The sequence below is a fragment of the Schistocerca cancellata genome, chromosome 12 (genome assembly GCF_023864275.1).
Source record: "Schistocerca cancellata isolate TAMUIC-IGC-003103 chromosome 12, iqSchCanc2.1, whole genome shotgun sequence".
Taxonomy (NCBI): Eukaryota; Metazoa; Arthropoda; class Insecta; order Orthoptera; family Acrididae; genus Schistocerca; species Schistocerca cancellata.
In genome coordinates, this window is record NC_064637.1 from 78,127,891 (window position 1) to 78,145,912 (window position 18,022).

The following is an 18,022-nucleotide window of genomic DNA, read 5'->3' on the forward strand; positions in this document are numbered from 1 at the left end:
AGAATTAATACATCTAGGTGCGCATTATGGAAAAGTTAACGTGGCAGATGTCATGCCACATCCCTCTACTATAAGCACACATGTCAAAGAACAAGCTGATGCAATACGAAACAGTGTAATGCCTTCTGTTATTGCGGAAGTTATTAATAAAACATGTGCTGCGACAGTTGATATGTGGACTGATTCGCATAATCAGGTATACTATTTTACGCTTACATCTCATTACATTAACACAGATTGGTCTCTTCTGATCAATGTTTTATTTACAACAAAATTCCCGGACCTTAGGAAGACGGGAGTAAATATTATAAAAGAAAGTGCTCTATGAATTTAGCTGTGTAACGTACCCGTTCTTGGAAACATTACTTTTGTATTAAAAGAAAGCGAGAGAGAGAGACAGAAATAGAGAGAGAGAGAGAGAGAGAGAGAGAGAGAGAGAGAGAGAGGGAGGCGTTGGCAGCACAGTGCAGCGAGCCAGGGCGAGGCGAGGTGAGACGTCAGCGGTGACCGGTCATGCTCAGTTATCCGCGTGTCTGGAATCCGGACAACAGACATGGGGCGAGTACGTGAGCGAGCCGAGCCGTATGGGGCCGGACACGAGCGGCTCGGTCCCCCTTTCAACAGGCGAGCCGTGACCGGTCAAACACGGAGCGTTGCAGCACTCTAGTCCACACCACTATTGTGTGCAAGATGGGGCAACACTGCATATTACTTGCCAGGTGAAAAATTCACTTCAAGAAACCTTTTGTAATGACCACATTATCTCTAAGCAATTTCAGGATATGTGGCCCTCCAGATCCCCCATCCTAAATGCATGTGACTTCTGATTGTGGTGATATCTGAAATCTGAAGGATTGTGTCTTTATCAGGGATGGAGCCTGACTCTTCTTGATAGGAAGGATAGCATTTGATGACATATCACTCCGATTAACCTGGTATGCTGCGAGCAACTGTCACCCATACCGTGTTACGGATGCAGCATGTTGCTGAGTTGGAGGACCATATTGAACACATGTTATAACTTGTGACCATATCCTTATAAATGTCACAGAGGCACCCTGATCACTTGCTTGATCATTCCTCCTCTTTTCCTGCACCCACACCCCATTCTGACTGCTTACAACCCATATTTTCACCTGGTGCCAGAAACTAGGGCTATTATTATTATTATTATTTAAGCATACTCTTCGAGTGCACCAATTAACGAACATACCTATGTCATTTCAGCTTTGTGCGATGTATACAGTCCAAACTGCAGCACTCGGAACACCGTCAATTTTATTATAACCACCCGGTACATCCCTGAGTCCGTATATTCTATATTCTGAAAAATTTTAGCTGATTGTGTCATAGAACAGTACTGAGTGAAAGTGTGCTACCAATCCTATCTGAAGATCAGTATAATGAGAGAAATGTGTAAGTGGAATAGGAGACCAAACAGAGCTTTTTATGATGTTTATGAGCCCATCACAAGATCGTTCTGTGTTTCTGCTACTACTGGGCTAGTAGATTTCTCTTTCCATGTTAGGCATATTGTCAATTAATTGATCATTTGTTGTAGATATATTTTTATATTAGCTACATAGCGGACTTCCATATGTGATGATCTTGCTTATAATATTATTTATGTGAAGAAGGGGAGTTGTGGCTAAGTGCTGAAATATAGAACAACCTGCAACAAGGAATAGAATGAAACTTTGTTTCAAGCTGTTTATTGACAATTCAGGTGTTGATACAGAAAAGGGTGTAAGTCACAAAAGCTATATTTTGTAGGAGAAACAAAAAATATTTATGAATATGTTAAAGAGGAGTTGTGTTTATATAACATTATTTAGTTATTTATTTTTTATATATTTTTTGGATACAGTTGTTTTTAGCTATACGTCTCACACTCTAGTATCATGTGTACTTTCAGTTTGCTCAGCAGGACGCTACAAATTGCACAAGTATCTGAACTCTTAGAGATGTTTTCTGAAAACCCAGCAGTAGAACTGCAGATCCATGCTCATTGTGGAACGGAATATCTGAAATGCACATTACATGCTGTAGATGTTTAAATTTTGCATTAAATATAGGTTACAAATTTCCTAGCAGATTTAATTTGTATACGGGATCGGGACTTGTACCCGGGACATTGCTTTTTGTACAAAAATGCTGTACTGGCTGAGCCACCTGAGCACGACTCAGCCCACTCCCACATCTTTATTTCCACCAGTACCTCATCTGCTACCTTCCGGACTTCACAGAAGTTCTCCTGCGGAAGTTGTGGGACTAGCACTCCTGAGAGAAAGGATATCACAGAGAAATGGCTTAAATGTAGTCTTGGAAGTGTTTCCAGGAAGAATTTTCACTTTGCAGTAAATTAAAGTATGTGTGATTTACATGCTTTCTTACATCAGCAACTCAGTTGCTGATTCACAGAGTTTTGAAACATTTTATATGAAACCATTACTAAACCACATTTTTTTCTGTTTGTGCAGTGAGACAATGTCAGTTCAAACATTCCACTTTGTGCAAACCCAGATGGAAAGCTGCTACGCCAACATGGTATGCGACAAGAAGAAAATTTCACTCTGGTCTCGCCGTATGCATGTGGCGCTGAAGGCCTACCAGGTTAGTACAACTGTTTGCATTGGCAATTCATTTATTCCCATGTAACTTGTCTAAATGTGCAGCTCTGAGGAATGTTGATTTCACATTAGAGAATTATTCTGTCCTGTACATCAACACAAGGATGTTGTATTAGCCATCAATAAAATGTTTACAACAGTGTGAATGGATACTTTGGCCTTATAGCATACTTGCTTTTCTCATTTGCATTGCTGACTGCTTGTAGAGGGGATAGGATAAACTACTAGTTATGAAAACTAGATTACAAAGATCCGTTTCCAACCAGGTAATACATTCCTATTAAATAATTTTCACTCTACAAATTGGCCATGAAGTTCACTGAAACTAGCGAAATATTCACATCACTTTAGCACTTTTTTCTGAGTGTTTTATGTTGTTATGGAAATCATATTGAATTTTATTTTATAGAAGATTTAACATCACATTTCTACAAGGTGTACAACTTTGCTTCTGCCATTTGCCGATAGGTGGCAAGTAAGGTAAGTAGCGGTCGAAAGAAACAGATCGCAGACGTCAGGCAGTTAGCTTAAACCTCGGTCAAAATAACCTCATTCAAACATTAGTTGATTTGTGTGTGCAACGTAAAGTTGTTCTTGATTGAAAACGTCAGTTTACGAGCCCAATTCTCTTCATTTGTGGGAGGTGTTACTGTTTGTTTCAATATAAAGAAAACAGTGGCCGAGTCCTATCATTTGCTCTCAAGTACATATGGTAAGGACGTTATTAGTGAAGGAACATGTTGTGAGTGGTTTCAACGCTTCAAGAATGGTGATTTTAACTTCGTAGACCGGCATAGTGGTGGAAGAGAGAATGTTGTCAAAGATGCAGAATTGGAGACATTGCTGTGTGTGCAACATATAGTTGTTCTTGATTGAAAATGCCAGTTTACGAGCCCAATTCTCGTCATTTGCCAGAGGTGTTACGGGGATTTCTGCACTGCATTGTAACCGGGGACAAAAAATGGGTTCATTACAATAACCCTAAACACAAAAAAACATGGGAATATCCTGGTCATGCTTCCACGTCAACGGCCATACCGAATATTCATGGCTCCAAGATAATTGCTCTGCATTTAATGGGATCAGCTCGGCATCATGTACTATGAGGTGTTAAAACCAAGTGAAACAATCACAGGTACTCGTTATCGAACGCAATTAATGCGTTTGAGCAGAGCATTAGAAGACAAACAGCCGCAATACAGCGAGAGGCACGGTAAAGTTATTTTGCGGCACGACAACGCTCGACCCCATGTTGCAAAAGAGGTCAAAACGTACTTGGAAACGTTAAAATGGGAAGTCGTACCCCACCTGCCATATACTCTGGTCATTGCTCCCTCTGACTATCACCTGTTTAAATCAGTAGCGCATGGCCTGGCTGACCAACACTTCCGATCTCATGAAGAAGTCACAAATTGAATCGATTCGTGGATTGCTTCAAAAGATGAACAATTTTTTCGACCCGGGAATCGTACACTGCCTGAAAGATGCGAGAAAGTAATGGCCAATGATAGAAAATACTTTTAATGATGCATGTGTAACCAGTTTTAAACCCTCAATATTGGGGAAAAAACGACGGTAGCAAAGTTGTACTTCTTGTATTATATTAGATACTTTTACACCAGGCGTTTTCTCAGGTTATTCACAGTTGTCTTGTAACACAGTGTTTCACAACTATTGCACTGTGTGATTTTATTACTTTAGTCTCTTACAGAAAAGTATCTCTGGATAACTTGATTTTTATTCATTATTGATGACCTCATGCAACTGCACACCAAATTAAATAAAATATTGTTATACTTGATTTTCATGTATGTTTGTATAATATGCTAATACCGGCCTGCAGTCAAGAACACACACAGGCACACTCACAGTGCTTAATATGTTACTGGTTCTACATTGGAGCGGTGGCACTGCTTGTGCGGTCAAACAACTGCCTTCAGCAGTCCACCCATATTAGCTGGTACCCAACAATGACTAAGTTCCAACCTCAAGTAACTCCAGCCATGGGCAGAGCTGTTAATGAGTCATGGCTGTAGTGCAGAATGGTTGTGACAGTATGTTGTTGAATGAAGAAGTTGCAGATGTGTGAGTAATACCCTAATCACAATGAGCCATGCGTGTGACTCATAATTTAGAAGTACATGTAACAACTCGTCAAATAGCAGAAGCAGTTAGTTGTTGACGGTCATCTTAACAAGACTGAAAAATTTACTAGCTTTCGGACACACACAAACCCCTCCTACCGCCTTTCTCTCTCTCTATAGCTCAAAAAAAGATTCATCAAAAAACAAGCAAAGATACGTGTCTTGTTGAGGTGTCTGATGACAGCCAATTGCCTCTTCTATTGCTGAGTTGTTCCCTTTACCCTTAAATTATTTTCAACTACTGCTTGCTTCCATTACTGTATTTGTGTCTATAATGAATTAAGTTTTGAGACAGCTTTCAGGTTGCCTGTTACAGTGACAAGACACGAATACCATTGGTTTGTTTAAATTACAAAAATGTTAACAGTAAGAAGAAAAATATTGTGTGTTAGTGAATTACGGGTGAACAGTTTTCTCATTGTGATCCAAAAATGAGATGAATGGTTAAAACTCATGTTTCAATTCGTGTACTCTACTGCAGCAAAAATTTAATAGGGTCTGGTATGCATTGTAAGAATCGCTTAATAAGTATGACTCAGTAAGTGTGTCATTTTAACAGTTATATTGCCATACTTAAGTTGTTGACCCTCTTTCTCAAAAAAAAGAAAGAAAGAAAAAGATGTGTTTTATTATTGGAAATGAACTCTATATCTGAACTCTAAAAACCAATGGGAAGTCTACCACATATTCAAGGTGGTGCAAAGATTGGCAACTTGCTGTAAATGTTCAGAAATGTAAAATTTTGCACATCACAAGAGGGGGAGATGAAGAAGCTTGCACGGTATAGAGTAGCATGGAGAGCTGCATCAAACCAGTGTCAGGACTGAAGACCACAACAACAACAACAACAAGAGGGGGAAAATGTAGTATCCTATGACTACAACATGTATGAGTCAGAGTTGAAATTGACCAACTCATACAAATATATGGATGTTAAGATCTGTAGGGACAAATACATGGTATATTAAATGGAATGATCACATAAGCTCAGTTATAGGTAAAGCAGGATGTTGACTGCAGTTCATTGGTAGAATGCCAGGGAAATGCAGTCAGTCTACAAAGGAGATTGCATGCAAAATGGTCATGCGACCCAATCCTAGTGTGTGGGGACAATACCAAATTGGACTAAGAGGTGATATTGGATGTATACATACAAGGGCAGCATAAATGGTCACAGATTTGTTTGACCCATGGGAGTGTGTCACAGGAATCCTGAAAGAACTGAACTGGCAGACACTTGAAGTAAAACCCAAACTATCCTGTGAAAGCCTAGAACCAACTTTTAAATGACGAACTGGACAAGGTGGTGCAGTTGTTAGCACACTGGATTTGGGTGGACTCGCAGTCGGGAGGAAAATGGTTTATATCCCTGTCTTGCCATCCAGATTTAGGTTTTTCATGATTTTCCTACAGCTTTATGTCCACCAGTATCTCTTCATGTACTTTTCAAAGTTGACGGAAGTTCTCCTGAATCCCTTGTCTGGACTAGCACTCCAAAAAATAAGGATATTTTGGACACATGGCTTACCACAGCCTTTGGGATTGTTTCCAGAGTGGATTTTTCGTTCTGTTGTGGGATGCGTGCTGATTTGAGCTCCTGGAAGCCAAACAAACCTGTTATCATTCTTGATGCCTTTTTTTTAAAAATATACTTTCAGTTTCTGCTGTTTGGCTCATTTGGTATAAGTTCTGCATCCTTAAGCAATGTTATAAGATGTGGCATACGTGTTCTTGGAACTGATCTGCTCTGTAAACAGCAGAGGGGGGTTGCTTTGCAGGAAATAAAGTTGATGTTGATGAATAAATAAAGACTCTGTAAGAAAAACAAAAATTTCACAACAGGAGTTACTTACACTTCTGCTGATAAATCCTCCATTCATAATAATGTGCTACATCATCCCTACCAAGAAATCGTCAGTATGGTCACAAATTTTGTTTGATGCCTCATATGATTGTACTATTGTCGTCGGGGAGCTCAGTTGATTTACTTACCTCTAAAGGAATATTACCAGAGATAATCACAGTAAAGTAGAGGCACAAAGTAGAACAGGTCAAGTGAAATGTGCATTGGTCAGGCATTGAGGGGATGTGGAGTGTCACAATATAATTGCCTCTAAAGTTTGGAAAAGCCTTTGGAAAATATATTTGGAGTGTTTCTCTGTGCTATGAACACATGAAAAACATGGAGCGGACCAACAAGATAACGTATTAGGAGGTTCTTGAAAGAGAAGGTGAAAGAACAATTCTGTGGAAAACTGTCATAACCGTTATGAATTGTTCTACTCTAAAAACACTTGAGAAATGGTTGGAAAAGGGGCCAGTAATACTAGTACAAGATACTCTCTACAATACATCATGCAGCTGCCTACAGAGAATGACTGCAGGTTAATTTATACTGTGGTTTGTTGAATTACTGTGTGCTCTATTTTTCGTCATCTGCAGCTGTTGGCATCAGGTAATGGACTGGCAGCTTCAAAAGATATGTCCAGTTCTATCGATTGTTGTGGGGAACTGACCTTCACTTGCTTTGAATGTGACATTACAGATTTCAACAGTTGTCATATGTATAGTTTCTGTATTATTGCTAGCATTAGTAGTATAATGTTCAGTAATTTTAAAATCATATTTTTACATGTTTCAGGAACTTCTGATGACCTTAATAGCCATGGACAAGTCTGACGATGCAGTGGTGAGGAACTCCTCAAGAGTCATAAAGAGCAATATCTTCTATGTCATTGAATACCGAGAGCTCATTTTCACATTGCTGATTAATTTCTCAGAAACAAAAATGTCAAGGTATGTCTGCTTTTAAAGCTGTGTATTATTTAGTCGGCTTTATTAGCATTTAAAAACGCTGATCAAGATACACACATGGATTAAGCAATGGAAACCCACATAAAAATATGACTTCTTGTAACTTGGCTATATCATACAAAATTTGTAAATGTGTATGAAGGAATGTCCACGCACTTAGCTTGATGTACATATCAGTAACATCTTTGGTGAGTGATCATGGAAATTAATATGGTGAAGTAGCAATGGTTTATAGCAGCCAATGATGTGTTCATGTTAGTACTTATTTTTTTAAACTGGTTGATTCTGACCTAGGCAACAAGCTTGAATTACCAGCAATAGGTTTGTAATCAGATCATACTGGCAGTGAAAAAACAGATTGTTATGTGGTGCAAAAAGAAATAAACACATAGAAAAATAGTCAGACGAAGCTTATAGTTAAAGGCTCTGAGATGGAGCCACTGCAAAAGATATATTAAAATACACTTCTCAGTAATGAATAGATTACAGAATTGAAATTATCAGGATGCATTTCGTATACATCCCTCATGGATTTAAATAATGGTAGTCAACATTTTTACAACTGTTGATATCGAATGATGTTTTTTGAACCGGCAGTAGCTACTCTGAAGGCTGCAGCTTGAAAGCTTGAAGGCATGGTTTGTACACAGTACATCTTCGGGCATTTTGAAGGCTCAGTAACACCTATATCTTCCCATGCGAGCTCTGATTTCCCTTATTTTATCATAGTGATAGTTTCTCCCTATGTAGGTCAGCATCAACCAAACATTTTCTCATTCAGAGGACAAAGTAGGTGATTGGAATTTCGTGAGAAGATTCCTCTGTAACAAAAAAAAGCCTTTGTTTTAGTGATGTCCATCCCAAATCCTGAATCATTTCAGTGACACTCTCCCCCCATTTCGCGATAATACAAAACGTGCTGCCCTTCTTTGAATTTGTTTGATGTACTCCATCAATCCTATGTGGTAAGGATCCCACACTATGCAGCAGTATTCTAAAAGAGGACCGACAAGTGTACTGTAGGCAGTGTCATTAGCAGATCTGTTATACCTTGTAAGGGTCGTACTAATAAAACGCTGTCTTTGGTTAGCCTTCCCCCACAACATTTTCTGTGTGTTCCTTCCAATTTAAGTTCGTAATTGTAATGCCTAGGTGTTTAGTTGAATTTACAGCCTTTAGGTTTGACTGCTTTATCATGTAACCGAAGTTTAATGGATTCCTTTTAGCACTCATGTGGATGAGCTCACACTTTTTGTTATTTAGGGTCAATTGCCAATTTTCCCACCATACAGATTTTTTTTTTAAAATCATTTTGCAATTTGTTTTGATCTTGTGATGACTTTACTAGTTGATAAACGACAGTGTCATCTGCAAACAACCTAAGACAGCTTCTCAGATTGTCTCCAAAATTGTCTATATAGATAAGGAACAGCAAAGGGCCTATAACACTACCTTGGGGAACACCAGAAATCACTTCTGTTTCACTCGATGACTTTCCGTCAATTACTACGAACTGTGACCTCCCTGACAGGAAATCTTGAATCCAGTCACATAGCTGAGACAATATTCCATAAGCACTCTATTTCACTACAAGCTGCTTGCGTGGTACAGTGTGAAAAGCCTTCTGGAACTCCAGAAATACAGAATCAGTTTGAAATCCCTTGTCAATAGCATCCAACACTACAGGTGAGTAAAGAGATAGTTGTGTTTCACAAGAACGACATTTTTCTAAATCTGTGTTGACTGTATGTCATCGACAGTTTTCTCCGAGGTAATCCATAATGTTTGAACGCAATATATGTCCCAAAATCCTGCTGCATATTGATGATGATATGGGCCTGTAATTTAGTGGGTTACTGCTACTACCTTTCTTGAATATTGGTGTGATATGTGCAACTTTCCAGTTGTTGAGTACAGATCGTTCGTCGAGCGAACGGTTGTATATGATTATTATGTATGGAGCTACTGCATTGGCATACTCTGAAAGGAACTAATTGGTATACAGTCTGGACCAGAAGACTTGCTTTTATTAAGTGATTTAAGTTGTTTCACTACTGTGAGGATATTTACTTCTACAGTACTCATGTTGGCAGCTGTTTTTGATTCGAATTCTAGAATATCTACTTCATATTCTTTGGTGAAGGAATTTCCTAAGGCTCTGTTTAGTAACTCTGCTTTAGCAGCACTGTCTTCGATAGTATCTCCATTGCTATCGTGCAGAGAAGGCAGTGATTCTGTCTTGCTGCTAGCGTACTTCACATACAACCAGAATCTCTTTAGATTTTCTGCCAGGTTTGGAGACAAAGTTTTGTTGTTGAAACTGTTACAAGCATCTCGCACTGAAGCTAAATTTCGAGCTTCCATAAAAGATTGCCAATGTTTGAGATTTTGTGCCTGTTTAAATGCGGTATGTTTTTTCCGTTGTTTCTGCAACAGTGTTCTGAACCATTTTGTGTACCAAGGAGGATCAGCTCCATTGTTTGTTTATTTATTTGGCATAAATCTCACAATTGCTGCCAATACTATTTCTTTGAATTCAAAACACATCTGGCCTACACTTGCATTGTTAATTTGGAAGGACTGGAGACTGTCTCTCAGGAAGATGTCAAGTGAATTTTTATCTGCGTTTTTGAGTAAGTATATTTTTTGTTTATTTTTGGAGGATTTGGGGGTTACAAAATTCAATCTCGCTACGACAATTCTGTATTCACTAATCCATGTATCCATTTTGATGCTCGTTATCAACTCAGTATTATTTTTTGATGAGAGGTCAAGTGCGTTTTCACAACTGTTTACTATTCACGTGGGCTCATGAACTAACTGCTCTAAATAATTTTCAGAAAATGCTTTTAGAACAATTTTGGATTATGTTTGATGCATACCTCCTGAATTAAACGTGTATTTTCGTGAACATCTGAAGGGTAAATTAAAGTCACCTCCAATTATAATTGTATGAGTTGAGTACGTGTTTGAAATCAAACTCAAGTTTCCTTTGAACCTTTCAGCAATTGTCTCATCTGAGTTGGGAGGTCGGTGAAAGGATCCAATTATTATATTATTCTGGTTGCCAAGAATGACCTCTGCCTATACTAACTCACAGGAACTATCTACCTCAATTTTGCAACAAGAAAACTACTTCTAACAGCAACAAAAATGCCACTATCAACTGTGCTTAATTTATCCTTCCGGACCATCGTTAGGTTCTTTGCAACAATTTCAGCTGAATTTATCTCTGGCTTTAGCCAGCTTTCAGGACGTATAACAATTTGAGCATCGGTGCTTGGAACTCTGATAATTTCCCGACACAGCGATGACAGTTTACAGCTGTTATACGAATGGTTCTTTATCTACATTCTTCCTGTGCCTGGCCTGCACCCTTTGTGACTGAAGCCCTTGTAGTGTTTTCCCAAGACCCTCTAACCTAAAAAACCACTCAGTCCACGCCACACGGCCCCTGCTACCTGTGTAGTGGACTCCCGAGCACCTCAGCAGAACCCGAAACCCAACCACCCTGTGGCGCAAGTCGAGGAATCTGCAGCCTACACGGTCACGGAACCATCTGAGCCTCTTGATTCAGATCTCCACTCAGCACTCTTTAAAGCCTGCACATGTTTTGTTGCGTACACTGGAACCTGGGATACACTGAACCTTCATTATCGATTCCCTGCCTCAGTAGATCTGTATTATGCTTCAGTCTATCATTAAATGGCATTTAATATTAATGTTTTGATAGTGTTGAAGACAGTTCCTGGACTTTCTGGCATTGGCGATTGTATCAGATAGAGGAAAAGCATGTCAGGGTTGTAAATGTCTCACTAGACCGCACTAGAATGTGGTAACATATATGGTACCGCCTAATGAGAGTTTCTAGATTTATTACAGGAGATATGAGCACAAAACATGTCCTGTTATTTAGTTGCTAAGAATTTTGTTGATTGCGGACGGTATTTAAGAGATAAAGTAAGTCATTAGCAAGTTTATTTTTGTAACTGTATTGTGCTTAAAACCTTGGCTGTTATATTTCCTTTGCAAATAACTGTAGCATACCTTGAGTCTGTGAACAGCACAATATGAATTAAGTGCGCAATTTTTTAGGCAAAAATTTGGAACGTGAGCTTAAGAGTACAGTGAATGAGCTTGCTCCACCCAAACCCACACTAAACACCACTCAAACAATGGAAACTCTAGGTAGGAATATCAACAATGTAGGAAAAGACAGATGGCTGCTTACCATAAAGAAGACATGTTAGGTTGCAGACAGGCACAATTCATAGATCTATCATGTGGGAGGCAAGCAGCAGTGTGGAGAAGAAGCAGGGGAAAGGGGGTAGTAATGTATGTGTGGGGAGAGAAACAAACACTTTCAGGTGGAGTGTGCAGGGCCTAGAATGCCAACAGGCTCAGCGTCAGGGGGTTGTGTGGCAGGGAGCTGGGGGAAAAGGAGCAAAAAAGGAAAGGAGCGGGGAAAGATTAGCAGATGTATTGGCTGGGGGCAGAAAATAAACAGGGTTGAAGATGAGAATGGGGAGGAGGTGATAGGACAGAGGGGGTGGAAACTGTTGGGTGGAGTTTGATGCTCAGTTTATCAGTAGTCTCAATTCTGCTACTGCTTATTACTTTTGTCTCCCTTCAGTTTTCTCTCAATCTGTGTTATTAATTCCTTTCACCCTGAATTTTTATCCCACTCTGAACCTTTCTTACATTTCCATTATTGCTTCACTGATAAGACATTAGGGGCGAAAGACAAAATCCGTGCCTTAGATTCTTTCCGATATTAGTGTTTTTTTGCAAACTTCTCTTGTAGTCTGTACTTCTGCAACTCACTATATTCAGCCATACTTTATAAAAGTATGTCATTCTTTGTAGTGTGTGAAAAGGGCCAGCAATTTATAGCAGTCTGTTTGCAGGGCCTACTTGCGAGACCTGGTAGTGACTGCACACATCTTCCTCAGGATGCTGGAGCAGTTTTCCGCAAAGGGAACAATTGTGGTACAGAAACCAGTGAGATCGAAGCCAAAGCGCAAGAAGAGTAAGTACTCTGTTGTTATTTTGTAGTGATTTATATTAATAGTGTGAGAAGGATAAACTGCTACTCACTTGGGTAGCAATCTATACATTTCATAATATTGTCATTATTTCATCCTGAATTTTCCATTGTGGTTTATGTTAATTTGAACTATTCATTAATGCTAAGTGTTTGCTGAATTGTAAACAGCTGATTTAAAAACCAATGATGTCACTTGTAACTTTCTAGTGAAAACTGCCAGTGCTTTTGATTTCTTTATGGATCTTAATGCTTGTTCTCACATGGTTTCCAACAGTAGGAAACCTATGTGACTGACCACTTTTGTAACAGATCATTGGTCCTTTAGGTAAATTTCTTTGAAGAAATTAGAATTTGGATTGGCTCCCCACTGAAACAGGAGCAGTGAGACAAAGGAACTTTTTTTTTAGGAGTTCTGTACCTTTAACGCATTTTTTTAACTTAAAAAAAAATTCATGAGGAGGTTTAAAAAAGGGGGAGGACGGCATGTGGAGAAAGCCGTAGCACATACAGGTGCTTGAAGGGACTGGAAAGTCACATCAAACCTTGGATCAAGATGGACAGAAACAGGAGGTGTCCCAGAAGTGTCAGCTAATGACTAAGAGCCACATTGTAGAGCGCTGATAGCTGAAAGGTGTTAGCTAAACATAAAAAAATAAATGCAAACCAAAGCTTTATTATAATAGGAGGCAGGAGAAAGGAAAGGTGCTCAAAAATTAAGTATGCTCAGATGAAGAAAGGGCTGACTCAGGAATGCACGCATCATGATAAGAAATCTTGAAAAGCCAAAACTGTGCCCAAGCCGAGTGATAGTTATTCTGAGGCTCTTGGTTTAGTCTAGTTAGCTGGGGCTATAATGATGATGAATGACAACAAAATGTCTATGCTAATGACAAAAACTGGAAAGTCATCTGCACAATGGATCATGCTTCCAGGATATATGGGTGCAGTGAATATTAGTTACCAGTGTAAAATTCAAACATTAACTGAGAACTTTTCTTCTGGAAATCAGGTTCACTACTACTGCAACACACTATAAATGAGACTGGCATGTCGATGTCCCTAAAACTCAGCCTAGTAGCAATAGCTCATAACATTTGTAGGGGCAATGAGAAAGTGAATTCCTAGGCAACATTCTAACAATACAGATAAGAAAGTCTACACAAAGATGTTACTACCAATTTACCCCTGGACAAGTGTTCATAGAAACTATGGGTTTCACATTGGGTGTAAAATTCAATGTGGCTGCAGCAAAAAATTACCTGAAGTGCATCATCAGAAAATCTTGTGTTGTAAGTAGCAATATATTTTCATACAAGAGCAATAATCTTTTCAAGTACAGTATTAGTCATACCTCACACAATGGAATACAAATGTAAGGGAGTTGGGCATCACTCTATCAAATGCTGATAACTCTGTCTCAATCATGTACGAGGCATCTTGTGCCCTTCACAGAAATCGCTCAACATCTGACACTGTTTATGCCCTGTACACAGTTTACCAGGCATGGCAACAGCGCTAAACGTGAAGATCACTGATACATTTGTGTGACTCTACTGCATCTCACAGAGAATTGTAACTCCTTATCATTTACATATGCCACTGGCAAACAGTTTTCATCTGCCAGGAAGTTTAAGATCAGCACTCTACTGCAGAGTGGAAATTCATTACGTGTTTCTCATATAAAATTCACAACTGTGCTATCTAGTATTAAAAGCATATAAACTGAAATGCCAAAGAAACTGGTATAGGCAAATACAGAGATATGTAAACAGACAGAATACGGCGCAATGGTCAGCAACACCTGTATAAGAAAACAAGTTGTTAAATCGGTTACTGCTGCTACAATGGCAGGTTATCAAGATTTAAGGGAATTTGAACGTGGTGTTATAGTCAGTGCATGGGTGATTGGACACAGCATGTTCGAGGCAGCGATGAAGTGAGGATTTTCCTGAGCATGTTCGAGGTAGCGATGAAGTGGGGATTTTCCTGTACGATGATTTCGCGAGTGTACCGTGAATATCAAGAATCTGGTGAAACGCCAAATTTTCAACATCTTTGCAGCCAAAAAAAGTTCGTGCAAGAACAGGACCAATGATGAGTGAAGAGAATCGTTCAACATGACAGAAGTGCAACCCTTCCGCAAATTGCTGCCGATTTCAATCAGTTCAACAAAATATCATCGATATGGGCTTTCGGAGTCGAAGGCCCACTCGTGTACCCTTGATAACTGCGCGACACAAAGCTTTAAGCCTTCCTAGGCCCATCAGCACTGACATTGGACTGTTGATGACTGAAAACATGTTTCCTGGTTGCACGAGTCTTGTTTCAAATTGTATGAAGGCATGGAGACAACCTCATGAATCCATAGACCCCTGCATGTCAGCAGGGGACTATTCAAGCTGGTTGAGACCCTGAAATGGTGTGGGGTGTGTGCAGTTGGAGTGAAATGGGACCCTTGATACATCTAGGTACGACTCTGACATGTGGCAGGTATGTAAGCATCCTGTCTGATCCCCGCATCCATTCATGTCCATTGCACATTCTGACGGACTTGGGCAATTCCATCAGGACAATGCGACACCCTACATGTTCAGAATTGCTAGTGTGGCTGCAAGAACTCTCTTCTGAGCTTAGACACTTCTGCTGGCCACCAAACTGCCCAGACATTAACATTACTGAGCATATCTGGGATGCCTTGCAACATCCTGTTCAGCCGGCCGGTGTGGCCGAGTGGTTCTAGGCGCTTCAGTCTGGAACCACGCGACCGCTACGGTCGCAGGTTTGAATCCTAGGTACGACTCTGACATGTAGCAGGTATGTAAGCAACCTGTCTGATCCCCGCATCCATTCATGTCCATTGCACATTCTGACGGACTTGGGCAATTCCATCAGGACAATGCGACACCCTACATGTTCAGAATTGCTAGAGTGGCTGCAAGAACTCTCTTCTGAGCTTAGACACTTCTGCTGGCCACCAAACTGCCCAGACATTAACATTACTGAGCATATCTGGGATGCCTTGCAACATCCTGTTCAGCCGGCCGGTGTGGCCGAGTGGTTCTAGGCGCTTCAGTCTGGAACCACGCGACCGCTACGGTCGCAGGTTTGAATCCTAGGTACGACTCTGACATGTAGCAGGTATGTAAGCAACCTGTCTGATCCCCGCATCCATTCATGTCCATTGCACATTCTGACGGACTTGGGCAATTCCATCAGGACAATGCGACACCCTACATGTTCAGAATTGCTAGAGTGGCTGCAAGAACTCTCTTCTGAGCTTAGACACTTCTGCTGGCCACCAAACTGCCCAGACATTAACATTACTGAGCATATCTGGGATGCCTTGCAACATCCTGTTCAGCCGGCCGGTGTGGCCGAGTGGTTCTAGGCGCTTCAGTCTGGAACCACGCGACCGCTACGGTCGCAGGTTTGAATCCTGCCTCGGACATGGATGTGTGTGATGTCCTTAGGTTAGTTAGGTTTAAGTAGTTCTAAGTTCTAGGGGACTGATGACCTCAGATGTTAAGTCCCATAGTGCTCAGAGCCATTTGAACCATTTGAACCAACATCCTGTTCAGAAGGGATCTCCACCCTTCTTACTCTTACAGATTTATGGACAGCCCTGCATGATTCATGGTGTCAATTCCCTCCAACACTATTTGAAACATTACTCGAGTCCATGCCACGTCGTGTTTTGGCACTTCCGTGTGCTCGCTGGGGCCCTACACAATGTTAGGCAGGTGTATCAGTTTCTTTGGCGCTTCAGTGTACCTTGTCTGCAGTTTCCTTTAGGATTTTATACTCGTAGCTTTCTGATGGTCTACCTGATGCATGTGGTAATGTAACATACTAAACTGTGTGCCCTCTTTATACAAATGGTCATTTGAAGTAGGCCTAAAAAGTAGCTTTCTTTGTCTTGCAGAGCCAGCGACAGTCACGGCTCCACCTGTCGAACCCAGACCACCGGCAGAGGTTTGGGACGAAGAACTGGGGCCTCAGATGTCTGTAGCTCTACAGCATACAACAGAACTTCCAGTGGCAGTGCCTTTTGATGTAGCATCAGAAAAAGAAATTGATGATCAGAAGTAAGTACCTGTATTTTAGTAGATATTTTATGATGGTCGTAGTGTACATAATCCATAGATAGAGAGAAATGTAGGTAAGTAAGATGTACCTGCCAATATCTGCAGCAGAGTCTACCGTATGAATCTTAACCGTTGTAGCATGTAAGAGCTCTGATGCTGTGTTTGAAACTCAACTGAACTATTTTTGTTGGCTAAGGCATGTAGATGTGGATTTGTACCTTTGCTCTGAGTTAATGCATTGGTGAATCTGAATGTCAGTTGAAACAAACTTAAACCCATTTCAGTCTCATGCCATAATGACACATAATATTTTTGTTGTTGATGTATATTTAAGGATTTTGATGTGAAGAAATTTTGCGATGCTAGAAAATTGTAGTGAACTGCACAGACGTGCCAACTCTCCCGATTTAAACGGGAGACTCCTGATTTTTCCTTCTTCCTCCCGATCTCCCGACCGAGAAGACCGATCTCCTGATTTTCAGAGCAGTTTCAATACTCTCCTTACTGTTTGAAAATCCTTCGATATATTGGTGGATGACAAGGTATAGCTGCTACTTGACTATGTTAACTAATATTCTGACTAGTGAAAGTGAACGCTTAGATACAGAAGTTGATATTCTCCACTCTCAGTTCTGTAACTTTCAGCTGGAAGAAACCAACTTGGCAGCAGAGAGAATTGATATTCAGTGGGCGTTGGTAGGTCATATGAAATCAGCTGATGGGATTCTTTAATATGATAAACTTGCAAAGGTGATGCTGGCTATTTTGTCAATTCCACATAGTAATGTGGAATGTGAGAGAATTTTTAACACAGTTACAAAGAGCAAAACTCAGTTCAGGTCCATGCTTCTGGAAACGTCTTTGGAGAAATTTTTAATTTTAAAATCAGTTCAAAAAGGCAAGTGCTTTGAGCAAAATTTAGTTCAAGGTTTTTGAAGAAGGCTAAGTCAGCTACGGGTGTACTGAATAAGTAACTACCGTAATCAGACAAATTCAGACTGGTAAACTATTCAGATTATTTGCTAAGCCTAACAGGTGCTTAAAATTGATTTAAATTTGGGAAAGATGTCTTACGGATGTAAGATGCAATGCAAATATGGGTTGCATTATGAAATGAAAGCGTGTCATCATTTAACAGTGATTTATTCATGCAAAAAGTGTGTTAATGTCAAAACAGAAACCTGATAGACGTTAATTTGTTTTCTCGGATCGTAATTTCGAACTGTAGTTCTCTTGATAGTGCTTCACTTGAATGTGTGTGAATCCAAAGAAGCCTGCAGAGCTAATCATTTATGTTGTTCA

At 40.1% G+C, this 18,022-nt stretch overlaps 1 protein-coding gene across 1 annotated transcript in view; it reads left to right on the forward strand.

The window, feature by feature from the left end:
- Positions 1 to 18,022, forward strand: part of LOC126109472 (protein timeless homolog) — a 505,261-nt gene that overhangs the window by 35,526 nt on the left and 451,713 nt on the right. The window contains exons 10-13 of the mRNA XM_049914500.1: positions 2,481 to 2,613; positions 7,416 to 7,570; positions 12,496 to 12,617; positions 16,558 to 16,720. Of these exons, the coding sequence (XP_049770457.1) occupies positions 2,481 to 2,613; positions 7,416 to 7,570; positions 12,496 to 12,617; positions 16,558 to 16,720 (573 nt within the window). The remainder of the gene's footprint in view (positions 1 to 2,480; positions 2,614 to 7,415; positions 7,571 to 12,495; positions 12,618 to 16,557; positions 16,721 to 18,022) is intronic.